Source organism: Loxodonta africana, chromosome 11 (assembly GCF_030014295.1).
Source record: "Loxodonta africana isolate mLoxAfr1 chromosome 11, mLoxAfr1.hap2, whole genome shotgun sequence".
NCBI classification, from domain to species: Eukaryota; Metazoa; Chordata; class Mammalia; order Proboscidea; family Elephantidae; genus Loxodonta; species Loxodonta africana.
In genome coordinates, this window is record NC_087352.1 from 71,015,145 (window position 1) to 71,040,619 (window position 25,475).

Here is a 25,475-nt window from a genome sequence, read left to right on the forward strand (position 1 = left end):
TATGGGAAGCAGACTGCAGAAGCCAGGGTGGAAGCTGGGAGACAGTGAGGCAACTGGCATGACCAGGGTGGGACAAGGGAGAAAGGAAAAGGGAGGCCTAATCCTCAAGTATCTGGAAGGCAGAGCAGCTGAAGAAATGCAAGTGTGCCCCCCACAACCCCCACCCCAGCTGCGGTTCTCAGGCCTCCTCCCACCTCCAACATCAAACAGCGCCAGTCCCCGAGGGAGCAGGCACATCAAGGCCCGGCCCCGCCTCCCTGGGGGCCAGATGCTGAGGGTCCTCATTTGCATCCCGATGGAGCGGGAGCCCCATCTTGGCTCTAGCCCATCCCCAGCCCCCTGAAGCCTTTGATCTGGTTTGATGTCTCTTTCAGCCTTCTTCCTAGGCAGGAAAGCTTTTATCCTCAGAAGGCAGCCCCCACCCAGCTGCGTTCTCCAGTTCTGATGGCTGGGGCGGGGGTGGGGGGGGGGACAGGAGGGTTGGGGGGATACATTTCCCTCCTTCGTTGCTGAGTACCCTCCTCAGGCTCAGTCTGTGACCCTGTGTCCCTGGTGAAGGCACTGGTTCCCTGGAGAAGCAGCTGTGAAGGGATCCAAACCCAGGCCTTAACTCTGGGGTGGATCTAGGTGATGCTAGGAACTGGCCCTCACCCACCCAGACGCTGGGTAGTTGTCAGAGTGGGTGTACACACCTCGGGCCTTGCCCAGGCCTGCCCTCCCCCCCCCTACTTGCAAGGCAACCCTCAGACTGCCTGCTGCCAGCCTGGGGGTTGGCAAAGCAGAGAAGAGGAGGCCATGGACGTGGGGTGGGGATGGTCAGACAACCTGGGACATTGCACAAATTTAGCAAAGATGTAGATTCAGGCGAATCGGTTTGCTCCCAGCTTGTCCCTCAGGCACCATGCGTGCTGGACCAGCCTGGGCGGGGAGAATTTGAGGAAAAGGCACCTAGTTGTGCTCAGTGGAGCTGTGGCGGAGGTGCCCCCTGTTCTGGATCAGTCCAGGGTAGGCTCCTGGATTGGTTTCTCAGGCTAGCCAGGCCACCATGATTTTGTTCAGTTTGAGGTCCCGGGGGTCACCTCCACACCCCACGGAGGGACCGCATTCCCCATCCCACAAGCTCACGCCATCAACTTCCCACAGACCGCCCTTATGGGTGAGTGGTCCTAAAGGTTTTAACAGTCATAATGTTGACTGAGGCAATTTCAACTCATAGAGACTCCATGCAACAAAGTAGAACTGCTGCATAGGGTTTTCTAGGCTGTAATCTGTATGGGAGCAGATCACCAAGTCTTTCTCTCACAGAGCCACTAAGTGGGTTCGAACCATCAAGGGAGGTTAGCAGCCAAGGGCCACCATGGCTCCTTAACCGCCATAAACACCAAAACCAAACCCACTGCCGTCGAGTCGATTCCGACTCATAGCGATCCTATAGAACAGAGTAGAACTGCCCCATAGAGTTTCCAAGGAGCGCCTGGCGGATTCAAAGGTTACCAGCTGTAGCACTTAACCACTATGCCACTAGGGTTTCCTTAACCGCCTTAAAAAAAAAAAAAAAAACCAAACCCAGTGCCGTCGAGTTGATTCCGACCCATAGTGACCCTATAGGACAGGGTGGAACTGCCCCATAGAGTTTCCAAGGAGCACCTGGTGGATTCAAACTGCCGGCTCTTTAGTTAGCAGCCATAGCACTTAACCACTATTCCACCAGGGTTTCCTTAACCTCCATAAAAAAAAAAACCTCCATAGCTGGCCTTTATTAGCATTTACTCTGAACCAGGCATTGTACTAAAAACCTCATACACCGTAACACAATTAATCCTCACAACAGCCCTATGCTATCAGTCTCCCTTTTTACTGATGAAGAAATCGAGGCCCAGAGAGGGTACATGAGTTGTCCAAGGTTGCACAGCCAATAAATGGTAGAACCAGGATTTGACAACACCTTACTATCTATCCCAGCTCCCTACTGTTAAGTCTGGGATGCCTCTGTCCACTTCTGACAGAAGATCTTCCCTGACCCAGAGGTGAAATTAGGGAGAAGTGACAGCTCTTCCACCCTCAGATGCGTTGCCTGAGAGCTCTCAGGCATCAAGATCATCTCCAGGAAGGCCAGATGGTCCAAGGATCCAGGAGGTACCCTGCGGGGAGAGGGGCTGGCTCCACAGGGAACACACAGCCTCAAAGACACCTCCCCCACCCCAGGGCCCTGCAAGGGTTGGCTCCAGGGCCCTACTTCGGCCTGACTGCCTGGCTCCTCTCCAGAGTGGGCAGCTGAGGAACAGCTCTTGGGGCTCCCTGGTCTCTGGGCTCTTGCTCTGTCCTGCCCAGCCACAGGGCCAAAGCCTCCAGAGCAGAGAGAAGCCTCCACGTGGGTCACTGCGAATGTCTGGCACATTCTCCCCACACCCTAAACTGCTGCCCTTGAGCCTCAAGGGTCCCTTTCGAAAGTTTCTCCTGCTGGCTGGCCCTGTACCCCTCTACACACCGCCCCCCTCGCCCAGCCAGGCCCCCAAGAACTCCCAATAGCCCCTCTATCTACCTTGCCAGCCACAGACCTCCAAGCCATTCATTCCAACCCAGCCCCTGGCCCCAGGTTTCTCCCAGCTCAGGGCCCCCTCCCCCAGCATCTGGAGGGCAGGGAATAGTAAAAGTCTATTGTGGCAATAAAAGGCATTAGCCATCTGAGTACTCATCCACAGTGCCCCAGCGGCCATCTATCCTTAAGCAGGAAATATTGTTAAATGCTGATGGTAATGAGCGAATCAAATTTTGAAAATTAAACCAGAATTTGAGCATTAGGGCCAGGGTGCTGGCATTTGGTAAGCCAACTGGCTCTGCCCCCACTGGCCTCCTCCTCCCTCAGGGGCCCACTCACCCTGCACAGCCAGCAAGATGCTCCCCAGTGGCTAGACAGGGCCCCTAAGGCACAGCCCTGAACTATCCCCCTTAGGGACCTGATCTATACCTGAAGTTCCATCTTGCATTGCTTCTTCCCTTCCTGGGCTTGCTTTTGAAGTGCAAATCTTTCCAGCCTGAGCCCCTAGCTGCTCAGACACCCTGAGTGAAGAAGCGCAGGAATCTTTATCTCCCCCAGAGGACGGATTCTAGGAAGCTTGAGGTTCTGGCAGCCAGCATCCAGGCCTTTTCATAAGCCCCTCTGGCTTCCCGGGGGTATCACTCATGCTTTTTCTAGGTTAGGCAACCTCAGCTCAGACTTAGATTGGGGTTCTAGGAAAACAAAACAGATTCCTGTAGCCTGAGGAATGGGAGATGTGTGTTGGGGGAGGGGGAACAGGCAGGGGGCACCTGGAAAAGCAAAGTCAAATGCCCCAGGGCCCCCTTCTTGCAAGTCTTGTGGCGGGGGGGGGGGGGGGGAACGACTTGGGAGCTGGTGAGAGCAATCAAAGGGGTTCCTCCCCCTGCTCAGCCTTTGCTCAAATTGTGATGTGGGCCTGGGGTCTCCTGCATCTTCTTCTGGACATCACAACTCCAGCCTGTTTCTTCCTGGAAGCCTGCCAGTCCTGCCCAGCTCTGCCAGTCTGCAAGCCTGGTTCCCTCTGATGAGGGCACGCCAGTTCTGGGGGCCACCACATGGCAGCCATGCTGGCCTTTGTCTTGTTGGGAGATTTATTTACTGCGGAACATCTGTGTCTTGTGTAGATGTCAGCTCCAGCAACCAGATCCCACTTTTGGCTGTTGGTGTTTGGCCCAGAGAAGGTGCTCATGGAGCGGTTGTTGACTGACTACATGAACATGGTTCCCTCACACCAGGGGTGGCCCACCTCACCAAATCAGCGCAGGGCAAACCAATGGGAAGTGGCACTCCGTTTCCTCTTCCTGCTAGATGGAAAAACCCAAGTAATGATAATGATAGCTATTGTCATTACTGCTGGCCTGACACTGTCCCTGCAACTTCTTTTGGAATCTTAGCAACCACCACACCTGTGGCCACTGAGTTGATTCTGACTCACGGTGACCCTATAAGTATTGCAGAATAGAGCTGCTCCATAGAGTTTTCAAGAAGCAGATTGCCAGGCCTTTCTTCTGAGGCACCTCTGGGTTTGAACCACCAATCATTTTGGTTAGTAGCTGAATGCTCAGCTGTTTGTGCCACCCAGGGACTCCCATCACGCGAAGAAGGCCTAGCTTATGCCCATTTTATAAACCTAAAAAAACGAGGTGCTGGATGGCAGGGGGCCTTGAGTGTGAGCCAGTGGGCCTGGCCAGAAGGGAAGAGATCTGCTCACCTATTCAGTGTCTTGCCAGCCTCTGGTCTGGAAGACAAGCCTTAAACATGCTCACACAGTAACAAAACCCAAATGGAATGAAAAGAGTGCAAACTGGACACATCTGAGCATTCTAGAAAAAAAAAGACATTTGAGTTAGGTGGAGTCAATGCAAGAATACTTGCTGGAGGAAGTGAGTCTAGAGCCAGGTTTCTTTGGTTTCTTGCAGCCTTCCGGAAAGGTAAGATTGGCCGTAGGTCCCTGGGGAAATCAGGATGGGCAGAAAGAGGGGGAGCCTGGCCCCCTGCACATTTACAAAGGCCCCCAAAAGGAGGGGCTCAAGCCTAGAACCGAGAACTGCCCAGTAAAAGAAGATTTCAGGAGTAGGGGAGAAGGAATTGGGGGAGGGGGGAAGAAAAAACCTGGCAAAAGGAAGTGGCTGGAGAGAAAGGCACGTGCAGATGAATTTTAATGCAATCAGAAAGCTGTCATAATGATAATAAAGGAATATATTCAGACGCCAGAAGAAGAGAAGGCGCCAAGCTGTGGTCCCAGCATTTAAATCAGGTGCAGGCAGAGGAGGGGCCTTCTCTACCATTCCTTTCTCTTTCCAAAGGAGGAAAGGGAATTTTTAAGCAGGAGGGCCTGGGATTAGCTAGGGAGACTTTTTCACTTCTTTGTCTTTCTAGAAATCCCCTGTAAATGGAGCCTTTAAAAGGCCCTGGGGGTGAGGGGGTAGGGTGAGGGGAAGCACTGGGCCCAGCCTGGAGAGAAGAGTTTAAATTACTTCACCATGCTTTCAAAGCTCCCATTTCACTTAAAGTAAAATGCTGCTCCTGGGAGTCAGACGTGAGGGCTCCCCTCCCTGCACTCTCCCTCTCCTGTCTCTGTCCTCTCCTTCTGTTCACCCCTCTGCTCTTGGTCTTTTGTTTCTAATTCTTGTTCCTCTGTCTCCCTCCCTTTCCCTCTCCCTTTCTGCCCCGAGCTGGACTTCCTCCTATCCCTCCTCAGCCTCACCCCACCCTCTCCCACTCTGTCTTCCTTTCTCTTGGTTTCCCGGTCGCTGCTCCCCACCTGAGAACTTGGAGAGCCAGATGGGCCTTGTCTGAGACCCTGGAAGTGGGATGAGGGTGTGCCCCAGGGCCTGCCACAGCCCAGGAAGCCGGCAGAGCAGCCAGTGGGGCTCCGGGCTCCAGAGCTTTGCTGAAGCCTGACAGTGGTGGAGAACTGTGTTCCATAGGGCTTTCAGTGGCTGATTTTTCGGACTTAGATTGCCAGGCCTTTCTTCCAAGGCACCTTTGTTAGCAGCCATTTGCACCACCCAGGGACTCCTCTGCAGAGCAAGCATCCTCCAAAGAGAGAGTCAGGTGGAAGCGATCCCTGTTATGACCTAGCCTGGGAAGTCTGGCCCCATGGGGGCAGTTCTACTCTTTCCTATGGAGTCTCTATGACACGGAATCAGAATCAACTGGATGGCAACGGGGGAATTCTGGCATAACTTCCTCAAATTTAAGGGGCAGGAACGTCACCCCATCTCTGTGGGTGGGAAGAATGAAAGTCACATTGAAGAGAACTTTTTGCAGTCATTTGTGAAAGTACAAGCAGCCACAGATCTACAAAATCCAGTGTGATCCCTGACACCCTGAGCACACAGTTAAGTGGGATCGACAAGCCACCTGATCCTCATCACAGAGCCTGGAGCTGGGGTGTGTGCTGGCTGCTAAGGGTGCTCAGCCTTCAGGAAGAGGCTCCCCAAAAGTGCCCTGGCTAAATTTTGCAGCATGAGTAAGGGCCAGACTAAGGAAGGCATATGCACACGGAGGTAAAAACATGTGAGACAGAAAGAAGGTTGCCCTTGGGCACAGCACAAGGCATTCATTCACACACACTTCATTCATTCCACAGCTCTGTATTGTGGGCCTACTATGTGCCAGGCACTGCTGCTTCAACAGGGGCACCTGGTCCCTTCCCCCAGGAACCCTACATGAGAGGTGGGCTTTAGACAGAGACCAACTACACAGGCAAAGCAGTAAACAATTGTCCTTCGGAAGTCAGGCCTTGGAGGACACCATGGTGGAGGACAGAGTTGGGCGAGGAGGATGGAGGGGACTCGGTGAGGTAATATATAAGCTGAGACCTAGAGGAAGAGAAGTCAGCTTTGTGATGTGTGTGATGTGTGTGTGTGTGTCTGCGCGCGCGGTGAACGGGAGACGCTCCAGCGAGCGCAAACAGCATATGCAAAGGCCCTGGGTGGCAGATTCATTGGTGGTGAGCTAACCCTGGGACCTGTGGGGAAAGGTGGCTGAGGCGGCTAGTGTGTGTTCCAGGAGTGACGAAAGGAACCAAAGGTTGCCCGGAGCAGTACACGCCCGCCGCCCCATCTGTACGCACCAGGCTAGCGGCCGTACGAGGGCTCTGCTCAGGGTGCTCTCGGGACAGGAGGAGGCTCCCTCTCGACCCAACCCGTCCTCCCTCCCTTCCACTCTGGCTCTGCCCTCCTCTCCCTGCCTCTCCCCCTTCCTGTAGCCCTTCCGCCTCCCGCTGTCCCCCGCCCCTCCCCAGCTCTCCCTCTCCCCGCGGCTCCCCTCTGGCCTTGCGCTCCTCCCCCGAGTCCGACCCGCGCCGCCGGGTCCCTGGCCCGGGTAAGCATCTCCTAATTTTGTTCTAGAAGATAGAAAACTCTTCGTGGGTATGCTCAACAAGCAGCAGTCCGAGGACGACGTGCGTCGTCTCTTCGAGGCCTTCGGGAACATTGAGGAGTGCACCATCCTGCGTGGGCCAGACGGCAACAGCAAGGGTGCGTGGTGGCGGGGCGGGGCGGGGCGGGGCGGGGCGGGGCGAGGCCGCCGTCAGCCCACCTGACCCAGGAGCCTGGGATAAGGGGAGGCTTTTTTTTTTTTTTTTTTAAGAGTACTTCCAAGTCTCCGGGCCCGTCCAGGTCCTTCTGTCTCTATCCCTGTGTTGCTCTCTGTCTCTGTTTCTTGGTGTCTCTCTCAATCTCCTTGTCTCTCCCATTCGGTTGTCATCTGGGATGCTCCCTCTCTCCCTTCCTGTCCTCGCCTCTCTCTCCTGCTCTCTCATCTGGCCTTCCTATGGGCCTTGGCTCAGCCTCTCCTGTCCCCCCAGGGTGCGCTTTTGTGAAGTACTCCTCTCACGCTGAGGCGCAAGCAGCCATCAACGCTCTACACGGCAGCCAGACCATGCCGGTGAGTGCGACCCCCTGGGCGGGGGCGGGGGTGGCAGCTGGACGGAGATGCCCCACACCTGCCGGGCCCTGTCCGCCCTCCCGCGGTACACTACACGCAGTACTAAGCGCTGGCCACGCTCACAGCCTCCCAGGAAACAGGACCTCACTGCCTGTACCCCCATTTCTCAGACAAGGACCCTGAGGCCCAGAGATGTTAAAGAACTGGCCCGAGGTCACACAGATTGAAAACGCCCGTCATGGGGCTAAGATTCCCACATTCCTGGGCGGGTACCGATGACTATTCATCCCCCCGCCCCTTAGCCCTCTGCAGATTGGGCTGAGTGGCCCTGGCCTGGGGCACCCACAGCTGGGGGCTGGGTGACCAGGGGTGCTAGGCCTCACGTGCCATCCTGGCCACAGGGAGCCTCGTCCAGTCTGGTGGTCAAGTTCGCCGACACTGACAAGGAGCGCACGATGCGACGAATGCAGCAGATGGCTGGCCAGATGGGCATGTTCAACCCCATGGCCATCCCTTTCGGGGCCTATGGTGCCTACGCGCAGGCAGTAAGTGTGGACACCACGGGGGCAGTCAGGCGGGAGGGGCAGCAGTCCTCAAGCCACACCCCTGGGAGCCCCTAGGAACTGGGAGATCTAGCTGCACCCAAGGGGTGCTGCCAGGGAAGTGCTATTCCCAGTGCAGAAAGTGCTGGGGGAGGGGGGGCAGGAATGAGCCTAGGAAGTGAAGGTGAGGGGGGTTGCAGAGGCTAGACCAGTCCAGGGTGGCTGGAGGAGGTGGGCTGCTGTCCTGGTTATTAAGAAGGGGAGAAAACTGGATGGAAGTCCTCTGGGTGTTGGCAGAAAGGTTGGTTACCCTGAGCACCCCACACCCTGAGCCAAATCAGTGCTGAACCCTAGAAAGGCTGATGGGGAGGTCAGGTGTTCTTTTGCCAGCACCCCTCCCCCACTGGCTGAAGGGTGTTATCAGGCCTTCTGGTCACTTCTGGCTGCAGTCTTGTGAGGAGCCCCAAAACCTTTACTACTCACACTGCCCCTGAGGTTCCCCAGGCCCCGCCTTAGGGCTCTGACCCGCCATCTCCTTTCTTGACATTGGAGCCCACTCTGCCAGCATCTCACCTAAGCTGCCTCCCAGAATTGTATCCACAACACCCGTGGGGATGGCCCTGTGCTAGACCTGAGCTCTGGTTCTAAAAATGCAAACTCACCTCACTTCTTCAGCAGTGTCCAGACTTGGCCAGTTCCAACAACCTCCTCAGCCTCTACTCACTTTTGTGAGGACACCAGGGGTGCCAGGGGTTCTATTTCATGAGTCTCCTGTCGCTTCTGCCCAGCAAAGCTCCAGGTTAGGACTGCTTCGGTCAGAAATCCATGCCAAGTTAATTCTACAGAGGCTCACCCAGTATGTCCGAAGTACTCTGGGTGTGGCATCCCTGCACACGGCAGGCCTCACACAAGGCTGACCAGCGTCCGTGGAATCTGCCCCTCTCTCCCTGCCTCCTCTAACACTAGAGTTCCAAGACCCCAGGGACCATTGTTTTTGAATACAGTCGTCTACAAGGAGGTGTTCTCTAATAGCCATTGAGGACTAACGGGCAGGGATAGGGGAGGCACCAGGGCTTTGTGGAGGTGGGGGCAGGGAGACATGGCCAGGCTCCCAGGAGTTTAGGGCCTGGGAGGCTGGTCTCCAGGAGCTGAGCCCCTGGTGGGGAGGGCTGTTCTCTTGGAAGCACGTGATATTTTTTCCACTTCCTCTGCCCCAGCTGATGCAGCAGCAAGCAGCCCTCATGGCCTCAGTGGCTCAGGGTGGCTACCTGAACCCCATGGCTGCCTTCGCCGCCGCCCAGATGCAGCAGATGGCAGCCCTCAACATGAACGGCCTGGCAGCCGCACCCATGACCCCAACCTCAGGTGAGCTGACAGGTACCAACACAGGGCCTGCCTGAGAGTGGCTGGGCCTGAGCTGGGCCTTTTTTTGGGTCAGTTTGGGCTGCCAGTGGGACCGTCTGGTTGCAAGAGCACATGGTGTCTGGGCCCAAGCAGTCCTGGCCCTCTGACAGTTTATCTCATAAATGTTCTAATCCCTGGGGACACAGGGGAGATGGGACCCAGTGGGCTCCATGAAGCCCATGACATGATTTCAGAGTGCTGAGAATTTCACTCACGTTGTTTAGCCATGTTAGGGAACAATTCATCTCGATCTCTATTAACAATAGATATCTGGAAAGAAATTGAAATGAAAATATCCCTCTTCGAGATCTTCAGGGAGAAGACCCCTGCCCATTCTGTGTCCTTGTTCAGTCCATGGCTCAAGCACAGAAGAAGCCCTCCTCTCCCCCCTTCTTTTGTTTTTTCATTTACTTTTAACTCAGCCTAGACCCACTGGCTTTGTCCAAGGCAGCCTTACAAGCTAGAGAAAACCACAAGAGTTATCAAAGGACAGGAAGGTTGAAAACAGCCCAGCTCACAAAGCGTATTTCTGATTGGATCTTTGCTGTTATTCAGTCCAGTGATTCTCAACCAGGGGCAACCTCCCCCTGCCCCCTAAGGGACATCTGGCAATGCCTGAAGACACTTTTAGTTTTTACAACTGAAGGAGGGTATGCTACTGTAATCTAGTGGATAGAGGACAAGGATACTGCTAAACATCCTACAATGAACAGGACAGTCCCCAACAACAAAGAATTATCCTGTTCCAAACATCAATAGTGTCAAACTTGAGAGACTATAGTCTAGTCCCAGGGGCTGGGCCAACACCTAAGGCCCACATTCACCAAGCTTCCTTGGTTTTCTGTGCCCAGGCCATACCAGCAGCCTTCCTACACCCAGGATCTGGCCACTGGGATCCTTGTTCCCTTCCCAGCTAGAGCCACAAAAGACCATATCATAGCTGGGTGCAACTTGTGCACTACGCTGTAGCTCTGGTGCCCAACCTCAGGGAACTCATGAGCTCAGGGAGTGGGCCACCCCAGGTCTTCATCCACAGAGAGAGTCTGCTTCCTACATAAAGAGGAAGGCCCTATCCAGACCGAGGTCTCAGTGCCATCAGCATTCCATCCTGGCATATGGAGAGGACAGGGTATGGTCATACGACCCCAACTTTAACCTCGCCACCATTGCATCACCACCATTCCCTCAGCTGGAGGAGGCCAAGGTCTCTACTTTGTGGGTGAGATAGGGCTGACTCTGACCTTCCAGTGACCTCTCTCCCTAAGCACAAGGGATGCTAGAATTAAGAGAATTAAGACTGCTTCCACCTGAGGAGCAAAACTCTTTCCTGGGGAGGTAGATCAGCTCCTCAGTGATCTAGATAAGAGAGTTGAACCAGCAACTTAGAAACCCCTTGGTGGCTAAACAAGGACTAGCCTACCCTGACTTAGCTAGAGTGAGCAAGAGCCACTGACTGGAAAAAATACTGAAGGAGGACTAAGCGTGGTCAAAGCATTAAGGATGAATGATCAGTGGGCAAGGAAGTCTTCATGGGGTAGGTGGCCCTTGGACTCTGCCTTAAATTATGGATACAGTTGGGATGGGTAAAGTCACTCCAAGCAGGAAGATAACTAGAGGCATGGTTCACAGATAAAACTGAGCTTGTGTGAGGTCCAAGTCTATCCCCTGGTGCTTGGGACAGGAGGGTGGAGCTTCATAGAGTATCCTTCCTCACCTTTGCTCTGCTTGCCTCCCCTATTCCTCCACCCCTGAAACCAGGTGGCAGCACCCCTCCGGGCATCACTGCACCAGCCGTGCCTAGCATCCCATCCCCCATTGGGGTGAATGGCTTCACTGGCCTCCCACCACAGGCCAATGGGCAGCCTACTGCGGAAGCTGTGTTTGCCAATGGCATCCACCCCTACCCAGGTAAGCACGTTGGCAGCCCCTCCCCATGCAGCACAGTCCTCATCCACTCTGTCCCTGCCCTTGCTGTTAAACAGGGAAGGTGTGGCTCCTGCCTACTCTCTATTCCTTGGAGGAACCCCAAATGTGATCAGAGTAAGCCAGCCTCCTGTGCTCCCTCAGAGAGCCCATGGTGGAAAAGAAGAGACCAAAATCCCACCCTATGGGAGGTGTCAGTCTGATTGGTGAAGAAGAACCCCATTCCTGGGGCTCCTTCAAAGAGAAAGAGAGACTGTTACCTTTGTTGTTGTTAGATGCTGTTGAGTCAATTCCGACTCATAGTGACCCCGTGTGTGCAGAGTAGAACTGCTCTATAGGGTTTTCCAGGATATGACCTTTTGGAAGCAGATCACTGGCCTGTCTTCCGTGGTGCCTCTGGGTTCAAACCACAAACCTTTTGGCTAGTAGTTAAGCACTCAACCATTTGTGCCACCCAAAGGAAAAAAAAAAAAAAAACCAAACCCGTTGCAGTCAAGTCAATTCCAACTCATAGTGACCCTATAGAACAGAGTAGAACTGCCCCATGGGGTTTCTAAGGCTGTCATCTTTACGGAAGCCGACGGCCACATCTTTCTCCCCCAGAACAGCTGGTGGGTTCGAACCTTGAACCTTTCAGTTAGCAGCCAAGAGCTTTAACCACTACACCACCAGGACGCCTTATAGAGAGACTATTAACTGCAAATTTATTTGAGCATGAGTTTGTCCCATAAGAACTGAGGAAATAACCAAACCCACTGCCATCGAGTTGATTCCGACTCATAGCGACCGTATAAGACAGAGTAGAACTGCCCCATAGAGTTTCCAAGGAGCACCTGGTGGATTCGAACTGCCGACCTTTTGGTTAGCAGCCATAGCACTTAACCACTATGCCACCAGGGTTTCCAGTGAGGAAATAGAAACTAAAATAATGATCAGATTTAGGGTGAAGCTGGAAAAGACTGTTTTGGGAAGGAAATAGACGTATATGGATTGGCAGTCTGGCTAGTAATACCAGTCTGGTACCTTGGTGCATACAAAACCCTGGTTAGGACCTTGGACAGCACGCCAGCTATTCAGACAGCTCTTGGGTTTGCCCACTTCCTATGAGCAGTCAGCGTAGTCTAGCACCCTGGAAGATCTGGGAGGCCTGTTCCTGACTGGCTTTGTTCCTTTCCAACTCAGCACTTCCTCAGGCCTGGGGGATGGACTGACATCCGGGCAGGGACACTGAGTGCAAAGCCATAGAGCAGACTGTTGTTATTAGGTGTTGTTGAGTCTATTTTCAAGTACAGAATTGCTCTGTAGGGTTTTCTAGGCTGAATCTTTATGGCAGCAGATTGCCAGGTCTTTTTCCCATGGAGCCACTAGGTATGTTGGAACTGCCAACCTTTTGATTAGCAACTGAACACTTAACTGTTGTACCACCAGGGCTCCTTATGAAGTAGATTAGGGAGGGGCAATGTAATTTAGATGTGAAGAGTGCAGCCCTCTTTCCCGGAGAGCAAAGGACAAGGTTGTGGAGTTCCCCTAAGCATTAGTAAGTGGCCAGCCTGTGCTGGATGCAAGAGGGATCCCAGAAGGAGGGCAGGACAAGGGCCTATCCTCCAGGAGGCCACAGTCTAGTTGGGAACCTGATATACATCTAAGGAATAACAAGACGATAGGCAAAATGAAGTCTGATCAAGAGTGAAGGTTCTCAGATTTTAAATGCTAAAAATTCAAATTAAGGAGGAGTCCTCTGTAGGCTGAAGAAGCCCAAAAAGACTTCCAGAGGAGGAGGCTCAGACTGGACTTAAATGCATGGGTAGGAATTGGAGAGGTGAGGCTGAATGGGGAGCCCACTCCTGTGGAACAAGGATTGTCCTAGAGGTGCAGAGGGAGGAAGGGGTCTGCCTGGCAGGGTGGGCAGTGGTAAGGAGGGTGGTCAGCTTGGGGCAGAGGAGGCCAGCCTGGGTCGGGTCAGCAGGAGGGGCACATTAGGGCTCCCCAGTCTGGCTGCCTGTTGGAACCCACTGTAGGGCTTAATAAAACCACAGAAGCTCAGATATTCTGATTTCAGTGTCGACAGTGAAGCCCGGACATCATTGTATTTAAAAGCTTCACCAGCAGCAACGTGGAGGGCCACTGTACTAGAGGGAAGCAGAGAAGGAGAACTTCTTGACTCTGAACTTGGAGTTGTCCTTGATCTCCTCCCAGTGCTTAGTCAACACTTTCGGCCACAGTTCACAGAGGAGGGGCCAGAGAAGCCTAGAAAGTGAGGTCCTCAGGCTGAAGACCTGGAGTGCTGTTTCAAGATGAAGACTTCAGGCTGGTGGGGGCAACAGATGAGGGGCTTAGCAAGTTGGAGAGGGGAGAAACCCTGTCATTCTCAGGCTCCTGGGCTGGGAGATGGAGTCCCCAGCACATCTGGGTGGCTTCATTCCCTGCTTCTGTCTGCCCACAAGCCCATCTGGATCCGTGAATCTTGACAAACCTGTTCCTTCCCCACCCCCACCAGCATCTGTGAGCTATTTCCCTCATGGAATTTGGAAATGTTTCTTTCCCCTATTTCTAACAATCTGCCACATCCCATAAACAATTCCCTGCCAAAGTAGGAGGGGGGATGGAGGGAAGGAAAGGAGAAAAGTAGTACATTAAAAAAATTAATTTACCATCTTTAAATGCAGAGTTTGGAGCCGCTGTAATGAGCGAGATCCTTCAAAATGTTCACTCTTTGGCAGTTACTAATGGAGGTCGTTAAGCAGAGAAGTAGAGAGAGGCTTCAGAAAGGCTTCTCTTCACTTCCTAGCCTCAGGTAGCCTCTGCGTTCTCCCCTTGTGCTCATAGGGATCATGTTTGAGGCACACAGTATGACCTCTACTGCCACGTATCACCTGGGAGGGGTGGCTCTCTAAGACGTTAAAGACCAAGAGAAAACTGTCATTCCTTCCTTGGATCACAGGTGTTTGCTGAGCACTTACTAAGTTCCTGGTACTGCGGTGGGTGGGGCTGCCATCTAAGTTCTGCAGGTTATGGCTGCATGAGGGCTTCAAACTGTGTGCCCAGAGTAAAGGGCACCTTTTTCTAGTTTGCATAAAGTCTGTGTGTGGGGAGCGGCTGGGGAGACCAAAAGGACAACCCAGATATAGCCATGCCTTCAGAGAGGCGGTGTCGGGGAGATGGGGAGAGGGAGTACAAGGGAGGGGGAAGCAGGAGGAGGAGGGGACCCCGCAACCAAGCCCCACCACTACCTCACCATTTCTGGGAGCTCCTGGCTCCACCATGGGGGAAATACAGGGACCGGGTTTTGGACTGGGACAGCCCTAAGCAGGAAGGGGCTCATTTTCAGCTCTCTGCTTCTGAGCAGTATCCTCCTGGGCCCAGCACCTTGCTGCGTCCCAGTTCCTAGGGAATACAAAATCAGCCATCCCCACTGGTCTGGGGGGATGATACACATCCCTTTTCTCTTGGCTCCCCTGAGGCCCAGGTGCTATTGTTCTAATGGACATTTACTGAGAAATCCAGGAACAAGAACGCAGAAGGGACCTTTGGGAATTCTTCCTCATCTAAAGCTCCAAAGCCTGGCACAGCCCTGCCAGTCTGGCTGGCCTGGAGAGCCAGGCAGATATGCCAAGGTGGTTTCCTTCCCACCTCCCTGTGTTATCCAGTTTGCCCCAACGATATTGGACCTGGTGCCTCCCTGTGGGTAAGCACCTGTCCCCACCCACCTCCTTTAGTCACCAGTGCCACTGCAGTCATCCTGGCTTGGTCAGTGCTGGTCCAGGCTCCAGGCTTTTGTCCATAGCACCTGCACACCAAAGACAACAGAAGTGAACTGAGCCTTTTCCCCAGTTCTGCTTCCCCGAGTTTCTTGCCAAAGTGTCAGCCCAAGGGTCTGCCCCTTGCCCTGAGCAGTAGACATGCGAGTCAAGATTAGAAAATAGGAGGAAGGTCGGATTGTGTTATACAGTCTGAGCAGATGTCACTTGTGTGGCCAGTCCCTGCTGTGATCGTCAGCCCTGTCTGGGAGTAGAAAACCTCCATGCCTGCACAAATGGCCTAAGAATGAGGAAGGCCCCTTCGTCTGAGCAGGAGAGGCTGGATAGGGGGATGAGGTCTCCCTGTGCCTCTTCTTTCACTCAGCCAGGATCTGCAGGCTGTCCTGTCATTCACTGCCCCTGACACTGCCAAGGGTCAGTGAGGATGAGCCCACCCTCCTGACAGCCTCCAGGCTCCCTCACCCACTTTCCTGCAGCCTTTCTCTAGGGCATGGTCCCTTATGCTTGCGCCTTCTCTGGCACCTTCTCCTTACCCTTCACAGTCTTCTGCATGAACCACCCCCCATCTAGGCCCAGCCAGAGCAGACAACAGTCCACCCTACTGAGGGGCCCAGCTGGAGAAGGGGGTACAGAGAGGGTCCAGGTGCTCTGGGTTCCCGTGGCAGACACCCTGCCCCAGGGCAGACTCCATGGAGGCTGGGAAGGGCGATGCACCCATGGACATGGTGGCGGGGGGGCTGGGTTGGGCAGGCACCGCTGACCTCTGTTCCCTGTGTCCTTGCAGCACAGAGCCCCACGGCGGCGGACCCCCTGCAGCAGGCCTACGCCGGAGTGCAGCAGTATGCAGGTCGTTAGTATCCACGAGTCTCACATGGCTCTTCCCCTGCCATGTCTATCTCCCCATGCCGTGACACCAGTGCCCTCTCCCACCCCTGGGCCTGGGCCCAGCACTGCAGGGGGAGGGGAGAGGGAAGGTGGGAGTGATGGGGAACTGTGGTGGAAGGAAGGGCTGTACTGGCAGAGACCCTCTCTGCACGCCCCCTCGCCTTTGAGTCACGTTTACCCAAGGTGGCAGGGTGCCCTCGCAGTGGTGGGGGGTCAGGACTTCAGACGCATGGCCTTGCTGTACAGTCACTTAACTTTGCAGCTATATGTCCCGTCCTCATGATGCCCCATGGTTCACCCAGGAGCACCAAGTGGCACAGCAGCATTGGGGGTGAAGGCAGACCTGGGGTGCTGCCCACTGCAGCTCACAGTCACTGCCCCAGGAAGTGTAGATCCCGGGTTTCAGGGAGGGAGAGACCCTGGAAAGGAAGCAGCCGCACCCCCAGCCATACACAGGCAGCAGTGTGGGGTGGGCAAGGATGACAGGAAATGAGGAAGAGGTGGAGGACAGCAGCCAGAGGCAGAAAAAGTAAGAGGTAAGAAGGGCAGCCCTGGGTGAGCAGGTAGCCTTGCTCACTGACTGGGAGGTGACAAACCATTATCATGACCCCAAGGCAAGCTTTCAACCAACTTACACCCTGGGCTGGGGAATATACCATAATAATCTCCACCCAGCTAGTGCCCTGCTGTCTGACCAGGCCAGGTCCCTCCTTGCTGTGCTTAGAACAGACAGCAATGTCACCCTGAGGGTCACAGGCTGCCTGTCAATGCGGGGTCTTTGGGTAGAAACTGGCTCTCAGCTTTCCAGCCCCCCAGCTCTGACCTCAGGTCCTGCCCATTTGGGTACCAGGTCAGGCTAGGGAGGGAGCTGCCCATTCATGTCCCACCTCTGACCATTCCCAGTTGAATACAGATAGCATCAGGTTTGTTTGACTCAGTCCTCTGCTTCTGGGGCCACCCCCTTGCAGGCTCCCCAGAGGCCAAGCTCACCCCTTGGGTGGTTTCCGCCTCCCAAACCAGGCACAATCCAAGTCATCATGGTTCACAGAAGGGGACAGCCATCTTGTCCAAGGCACTTTGATGATTTTGATTATCCGTCACTGTGGATTATACATCTGTGGCTGGATTGTCCCTTGTTTCAGATTAAACTTGCCTCCCCTCTCCACACATACATGTGCATACACATGTGGGCACACACACGTGCAGGCTTGCACACACATGCAAACACACACTCTTTGTCTTCACTCTGTTGCTTCTCCTTCATTAGTACAGAAAACTGAAAGGCTGGCTTGATCTTAAGTGGCTGCGCTGAAATGCACTTTTGTCTGATCTGCTTTCACTGCCCAGCACTGAAACCTCTCTCTTTCTTCCTGCCTCCTCCCTATCTCTCTCTCCATGTCACTGTCACCCTCTCTTGCTCTTGCCTCTTGTCTTTGGCCCTCCAGCAGCCGCCTACCCTGCTGCCTATGGTCAGATAAGCCAGGCCTTTCCTCAGCCACCTCCAATGATCCCGCAGCAGCAGAGAGAAGGTGAGTCTGCAAGCTGGGGCTCCCAGCCCTCCCCACCCCCACCCCCCTAACAGGCTGCTCACCTGGCCTTTGGCTCAGGCATTTCGGCTAAAGGATGACCACGCTGTGTGTTATATCTAGGAGGGCTGTGAGATGCAGCATGCTCTCTGGCCCAGCACGGAGGTGCTTGTGTTGTGGGTGGCTCTGCTAACCAGAGCAGTGGCCAGCCCTGGGGTGGGGCGTGGGCTGAGGGCCCTCAGGGCCGCAGGGTCACACACGGCCCCTCCCCACTCCCCTCCACCACTTGTCACTGACCATGATACAGAGCACAGATACCAATCTCTCAGTTGGGTGTGTTCCTTTCTGTTCAAAGCCTTCAACCAGCCCTTCACAGAATCTAGCAGGTTAGGTGTGTGTTTGCCAGTGGAGGCCTTGTCCCTGCCCAAGGGAGTTCCTATGGGAAATAGAGGCCCATCCATGGGTGTCTTACTCCAAGCTCCCCTCACCTTGTGCCCAGGGAGCTGACAGCATCGCTGGGAGAGAGACGAGACTCCAAGAATGTGGTGGATTTCATGGTACCAGCTCTGACGGCTGTGGGCTTTGAGAAGGGAAAGGTGCACGGACTAGGATGGCCAGAAGGTGGGGCCCTGGGGGAGACACGGTCCAAGAACACCCCCTCCCCTGATGGGCAGGATTTGGCCAGAGGAAAGAAAGGGGAGAGGTCTGAATGCTCACGGCTGGGGGTGGGGGTAGGAGCACTAGTCATCATCCTGACAAGAGAAGCTGTCCCCTTAGGGTGACCAGGAGAGGCTGCTGGGTAGAGGTGAGGGCATGGGAGTGCCCCAGTGCAGGCCCCAGTGGAAGAAGAGGTTCCTGGAAAGTCCCTGGTGTGGGCAGGGCAGGCAGACCAATGGGTCTCGGGGTGGCAGGGACATCATGGAGACCCTGATGCTCAGTGTTCTCCCACCCCAGAGCCTAGAGACCCACGTGAGCAGGAGGGCAGAAGGCTGGATACACAAGCCACCCTCAGGGTTCACAGACCTGCCCACAGAAAGCTCAGTGTGAGTGGGCAGGAACGCTAACAAGGTTCCTGCCCTTCCACCCCCATGAGAAGGGTCTCCGTGGCAGCAAGACCACTGCATCTCCCCCAGCAGCCCACGTGGCTAGGGAGGTTCAGTAGCTCCAGATGCCTGCCTTGCAGCCCCTGTAGCAGACCATCCTGGAGCTATAGACTGTAAGTTAGTCCCGGAAAGGACCTTGGGGCCTGCTGGTCTACCTCTTCGACCAGATAGGTTGCGCACAGGCCACAGAACTTGGAGTGCTGAGAACCTGGGCTTTGGAGCCACCCCACCTGAGCCTGACTCCAGCTCTCCTATCTTCTCCCCATGTGATCCTGGAAAAGTCACCTCAGCCCTCTCAGCCTTAGAGACCTCATCTGTAAAATGAGGATAATGACGATGGTTCCCTAGAGGGGTGCGAGACTTGCACTAGCCCAAGTCCGCCGTTTGAACTCCATTTAGGAATCCTCTGTGGATTTCTCTCTGTGCATGCAGCCCTTCCTTCACCCACTTGTCACCCACTCCACAGCGGCACATGAGGTACAGCCCCCCAGTTTGCATGCATGCATTCAGCAGGTCCTGAGACCTGTGCCATCAGACCTCCCCAGGCCCAGCAGAGCTGAGCTACAGGAACCCACATGGGTGCAGAGTAGGGCCCACTGATCCTGCTTCACCAGAGGACTCCCCACTGGGCTGTGGCCCTGGAGCCTGCTCTGCCTTGCCCTCCTCCACTGCCCAAGCCTTCCAGCCCCACATCAGTCAGCTCAGAGCCTCAGAGAGCTGTGCCTCCACACCCTACTACTGTTGCCCTCACTGGCTTCTAGTTGACCCACCCTCATCCTGTAGTCAGCTCCCTGCATCGCTCTGGCCTGTGGCTCAGGGGTCTCTAAACACCCTATACACACACATATACATGCACACACGCAGCTGCAGGCCAATGCTGCCCTGACCAACATGCACAACAGCCCCTACTGCTGGCTCTGAATTCCTTTTCACACCTAGTCCTCTGCATCTCCTGCTTGCTAGACCAGACTGTGTGGCCCCCTCTCAGCCTCTCCTCGGGGAGCTCTCCCACTCTTGTCCCCATTCCCCCTGATGGGATGAGCCACCCCAGGGGAGCAGGGGATGAGGAGGGTAGGATGTGAACCCAGACACCTACACAAGCACACTGTATACAAGGGCCAGGTCATGGCACTGGGGTTGTTGGGGAAGGCTCTGGTGGGCCTTGGAGGATAAGGAGGTCTCCAGCACCTGGAGGTGGGGAGATAGGCATTCCAGGTAGGGAGAACAGCAAGAGCAAAGGCATGGCCGCTGCAAAGCATGAGTTGAGCCTGGAGGAGGGGAGGCAGGCTGAATATGGGATGGAGCCAGCCTGAGTCAAGTTCAGGCCATGTCCAGCAGCATTGTAGGAGGCAAGGAGGAGAAAGAAGGCTGGATTCCTCCAGCTATGACAACAGTCTGCCTCTACTTTATGCTCACCCCCCACCCCGTGTAATGCCAGTGAAATACAAGGTCACACTGGTTGCTGGGGAGGACTTTCCTTGCCAGAACCTCTCCAAGGCTGTCTGCTCCTTAGGTTACCCTCGGGGATGGCTCCAGTCTTGGCTGTGTCAGGGCTGCAGTGTGGTCTGGGGCTAGTCACTTTCTGTCTCTGAAGCTCCGTTTCACCATTTCTCAGAAGGCTGGGCTGGACCAGATGATCTCTAAAGTCCTGCCAGTTACACCATCTGTGTGTTCTAGAATCTGTGAACGAGGGAATGCAGTAAGGGCCTAGGGGCAGCTGAAGGAAGAAGGATGAAGTATAGGCTCACTGGTGAGGGACAAGCGGCTGGAGGAGGAACAGACAGCATCCACGTAAAGCAGCTTACAGAACGTGAACTCGGAGTGAGGCCCTGAGTTCAAGGCAGGTGTCAGCCTGGTGTGGAGCAGTCAGGGAGCCCTGAAGAATGGAGGCAGGAAAAGGAAAATGCCCCTACCCCTGGGGAGTGAGCATCAGTCTGGGTGGAGGGAAAAACCTTCCAGACATAAAGTAAAAAAACAACCCCAAGCCACAGAATATGGAGGGCAGACTCAGGGAGCACCAGAAGGGAAAGGCCAGAGGTGCTTTCGGGGAGGGGTGGGAAGGGTATCTGGTGGGCCTCCTGGAGGAAGTGCAACTTCACTTGGGCCTCAAAGCTGGTTCCTGCCCTGAGAGGACTCCCATCTAGCTGGCACCATCAAGGGGCATGTACACAGGGCATGCAGCCAGTGAGGACATGGCATGGATGGAGGGGAAGGGTGAGAGGAGGGTCACCAGAGCATGGGGACCCGGTCCCAGGCACTCCTGGAAGTGGGTGTGGGAGCATGCTTGCTCTATCAGCTGGCAGAGCGCCTGGGAGACAGCTGTTCAGGGAGAGGGGCAGCACATCTGTAGGCATGGGCAGATAGGGCAGGGTGAAAATCAAGGACCCGGGAGGTCAGCTGCTCAGACCACAGCCTTAGTGGTCAGAGGAGTCTTCACTGTAGGCCGTGAGCCTCAAGGGGTGGAGACGGAGGGAGGAAGGAGAGTGGGAGGCTCAGGAAGGGAGAAGGCACAGAGACTGAGCACTTTCTCCAGAACTTGGTTATCCGGCAGCCTTACTGGTCTAGGAGAACCAAGACACCTGGCTCTGGCCACGAAAGCCACGTAGCCGCCCACATAGGTACCTTCCAGACTTCACTTTCAAGCCCATGCTTAGGGTTCCACCAGCCTCTGCTCAGAAGCTTGGCTCGCTTACACAACTGTGAACAGTGCAGTGCGTTCATTTTCACATCCACCACAGACTGGAAACTGTCATTGGGGTGACCGCCGGTCGCTTTAAAAGGTCATATTGTATGTGGCATACTCTCTTTAAGATGGCAGGAAATAGGCAATGCAGCTTGGAAAGACTTCTGGAATATTCTGACAATTTAAAAGAAAATGAAAGTCCTCAGCTATCTGGAAATTTCAGAAATCCAAAGACCTCAAGTGCTCAGGGGAGTTGACAGTTACGATGGATAGGTAGAGAGAGAAGAGAACACAGGAGGATTATGGAGGAAGAGGCCTGGGTTCGTATTCTGGCTCCACCTCTACCAGCTGCGTGCGTGACTTTGGGCAGGTGACTCAACCTCTCTGGGCCTCACTTTCCTCATCTGTAAAGTGGGGATGACAACCGTACTTACCTCACAGGGTTGCTGTAAGGACTGAGTGACTTAGCATGCATATAAAGTGCTAGCACGCCTTGACACACAGTTCATGTGATAGAAGTGGCACGGCTGTTGTAATGAAATTGGTGAACCTTTCATGTAATGAGACTCGCGGGTGCCCTGGCTAATTCCTGAGCCTCGGTGTGAAGTCATCCCTGTACACCTAGTCTGCATGATAAATTTCGATCTGGACCCTTAAGACAAGGGCTGGGTTGAGGTACGGGGCAGGGGATGGGGACTGTTGGGGGCAGATTGGAAGGAATGGCTGAGGTACCACCCCTTGGGGATTTCAGACCCCAGAGTCCAAGCTGGGGTCTTCCGGAAGCTGAAGGGATCCTTCCCTCCTGCCTGGCCCAGGACATGGCTGCCTGGGCGATTCCCTTCCCCTCTGCCCTCCCTTGCCTGAGCAGGGGCCAGGCAGGAGGGAAGCTATGCAGGCAGGCCTTCCCAGATCAGCCTGTCCCTTTCTGTCCTCAGCACCATCTCCAAGGACATGGCTTATCACACCTTGTCATGACCTTGGCACATTTGCCCCATTCTCACATCAGCTCTGTCCCTGGAGCCCCAGAGTTGCCAGAGCCCCCTCTTAGCAGACCTGTTTTGCAGAACAGGCAACTGAGGCACAGAGAAGTTCAGTGACTTGCCCGAGGGCAGAGCAGAGACCAGAGCTCAGAACCAGGGCTCAGCACCCCCCATTCTTCCTGGGCCGCCCTCAAATCTTGGATGAGACCCCCCCTCCTAACCTTGCTCCTACCCCTCCCTGCTGCCGCTGCCTAACTCGCTCACCTCTCCTCTGTCTCTCTCTTCCCCTACCCCGCCATCCCCTCCTCCCCCGCCCCATCCCCTCCCCTCACCGCAGGGCCCGAGGGCTGTAACCTGTTCATCTACCATCTGCCCCAGGAGTTTGGGGACGCTGAGCTGATGCAGATGTTCCTCCCTTTCGGTAATGTCATCTCCTCGAAAGTGTTTGTGGATCGGGCGACTAACCAAAGTAAATGCTTTGGTGGGTAAAGATAACAAACCAATTAGCTTCACCTAGGACAGGGTGGTGCTAGCACCGATTTACCGGTGTCCAACTGCTTTTAACCTGCTCCTTCACATTGCTCTCCCCACTAGGTGCTCCCCCAGCCCAGCCTCCATCCCCCATCTCTCACACCCTCTTCTCTTTTCTACTGTTCTTTTTGCTTCTTGGCTTTTCCTGCCACCCCTGCCCTGTTCCTCATCACCCAGGTCCCAGTCCAAGAAATGGGCTTCTCCTCCCAGCCCAAAGGCCTGATGAAAAAGGAAAGGGGACACCTTGGGCAAGCTGGGGAGGGGGCAGTTAGGAGAGCCCCAGCAATATCCATTCTCCCAGCAGGCCTCTCCTGGCATGATCAGAGAGGCCGACCTGAGCCCCAGAGTAGAAGCTCAGTGTGATCCTTGGGGTGGGGGAGTCAGCCCAGTGAGCCCCCACCCTGCCTGCCCCCTAGCCTCCTCTGTCTACCTCTCTTTTCTGCCCACGCCCTCCTTCTCTGTCCCCTCTGCTCTTTGATCCCCTCCTGTCACCCAATGGATCCTCCTTCCCACTCACCCCAAGGACACTAGAGCTGGGCATTGTTGAGGAGTCAGGAAGGAGACTGGTCCCTGCCCTGAGGAAGCCAAGGTCTGAGTGAGCTTAGCTGAAAATCACATATATGCACCAGTAATGAAATCCACAAGGCACCAAGTAGCCATGTCATAAGAAGGGTGGCTGGATGTAAACAGACATCAGGGAGGTGGAGGGAGTTGCCGGCAGGGAGCACAGAATGGACAGATGCTTGAGGCTGGGGCAAGAAGAGTCAAAACACAGGAGACAGGGGCTGAGGCGGGGGGAAAGGAGGGTTCAGGGGACACTAGTTGTGAGGGAGGGTCTGAGCTGGGGGGGCTATTGATCGTTCAGATAAGGAGGTTTCATTTGGTGTGGCAGCTGGTGGTGGGGGGTGGGTCTTGAACTGAGAGTAACAGAATGAAAGCACAGCTTCCAGAAAAGTCATCTGGTGGCAGGGTGAATCAGATGAGAGAGGGAGGACTTGGGAGGGTCCAGGAATATGGTTGCCAGATAAAATACTGGATGCCCAGTTAAACTTGAATTTCAGATGAGCCAGGGATATTGTTTTAGTATATGTTTGTCACAACTATTGCATGCATTATATCCCATGCAATATTTGGGATATACTTATACTATAGGATAGCTATGAGTCGGAATCGACGGCACTGGGTTTGGTTTTGGTTTTTGGTATACCAAAAATGCATTCATTGTTTATCTAGTATTTGAATTTAACTGGGCGTCTTGTGTTTTTATTTGCTAACTCTGGCAACGGTATCCAGGAAGCTTCAGATCTCCTCCTGGAATTGCGCCTCATCCCCACACCCTTCCCCTCCATTCCTCTCTGGCGCCTCTCCCACCTCCTCCTCCGCCTCCATCAGCCATCCCTTCTGGGATCAAATCCACTTGTGAATTACTGAGGCTTGAAGAGTCCGGCCCCAGTGCATTAGTTTCCCAGAATACTGCACATGGAACCAGAGCCAAATCTTTCAGGAGCTTGGTTATCTCCAGTTTGCCCCCCAGATTCTGGGGCTGGGCAGAGAGAGTAGGGGCCTGCGTCAGCCAGGAGCCCAGGTTACAGGGAAGGTACAAAAGTGTAGAAGCACCAGGAAGCACATGTTAAGGGGATTCCAGTTTGGAGACCAACTCTCCAGAAATATGAAGGGCTTGAGGGTTCACAGCATGTTCCCCAAAGTAGTCAAGATCCTTCTACACTTTCCCTTCCCCTCCGGCAGCTGCCACAGGAAACTTGTAGTATTTCAATGGCACAGAGTTGCCCCAGCAGCTCCTTTCTCTTTGGATTTGGAAAAACAAATATAGCAGGGTTATACCGCTCCACTGCTGGATCTCTCTCCTTACAAATTACAATTATGTATGTAGAAATAAACTGGGTATCAGTTGTCCATGGTCTTTAAGTAAGCCTCAAATGTTGTGTGAATCAAAAGAAGCCTACTGAGAGCCCAGAGAGCAGGCTCAAGTTCCAACCATAGCCTCCTCCCAGCATCCCCAGCCTTTGGGGCTGGCACTGTTCCTGGTGGGGTTGCAGCCCAGTTTATCAAAGGCATTTCCTTAGAGTCTGCCCCAGGCATTGCCCTTGCCATTCCAAACCCAACCAAACCCACTACCCACTCATAGCGACTCTATACGACAGAGTAGAACTGCCCCATGAGGCTTCCAAGGCTGTAAATCTTTACAGAAGCAGACTGCCACATCTTTCTCCTCTGGAGCCAACCAACCTTTTGGTTAGCAGCCAAGCGCTTTAACCACTGTACCACCATGTACATCCTCCAGGACCAAGTGTTTTTTTCCTGCTTTTAAAAAGAAATCGTATACCTCTACTCTGGCTCTCTCCTCTCTTCTTGAACACATTTCTAGTGCTAACTATTCACCAACTTGACTTAGCAAGGTTCCCCCAGTGCTGGTCCAGCCCAACCATTCCTCCTTAAACCACTGGGTCCCCTCCCTCACCCTGGCTGCTGAGCCTTCTGCAGCTGTCTCTTAGGCTAGTCATTTAACTCTCTGAGTCTCAATTTCTTTGTTAATGAAACGGGGATTTTCACAGTCATTCCTCAGGGATGCCATGAGGGTTACATTAGATGGTGTATGTGAGGGGTGTGGCCTCAGGAAGTGCTGTCCTCCCAGGTGCGCCCAAAAGGAGGCACTATTTTTGCCATAAAAGTAGTCCTATGTTAAA

General features: G+C 54.3%; 1 protein-coding gene across 13 annotated transcripts in view; it reads left to right on the plus strand.

The window, feature by feature from the left end:
• The window catches only part of CELF4 (CUGBP Elav-like family member 4), a 341,436-nt gene that overhangs the window by 305,863 nt on the left and 10,098 nt on the right, over window positions 1-25,475 (plus strand). For 3 of the 13 annotated variants that reach the window (XM_023543877.2, XM_023543839.2, XM_023543844.2), the window contains exons 4-11: window positions 6,898-7,026; window positions 7,356-7,435; window positions 7,837-7,980; window positions 9,195-9,342; window positions 11,140-11,289; window positions 15,847-15,912; window positions 17,393-17,476; window positions 22,577-22,660. In XM_023543877.2, coding sequence (XP_023399645.1) covers window positions 6,898-7,026; window positions 7,356-7,435; window positions 7,837-7,980; window positions 9,195-9,342; window positions 11,140-11,289; window positions 15,847-15,912; window positions 17,393-17,476; window positions 22,577-22,660 — 885 coding nt within the window. Of the gene's footprint in view, window positions 1-6,897; window positions 7,027-7,355; window positions 7,436-7,836; window positions 7,987-9,194; window positions 9,343-11,139; window positions 11,290-15,846; window positions 15,913-17,392; window positions 17,477-22,576; window positions 22,661-25,475 lie in introns of all 13 variants that reach the window. The other 10 variants (XM_023543845.2, XM_023543838.2, XM_023543842.2 and 7 more) reach the window with 7 other exon arrangements.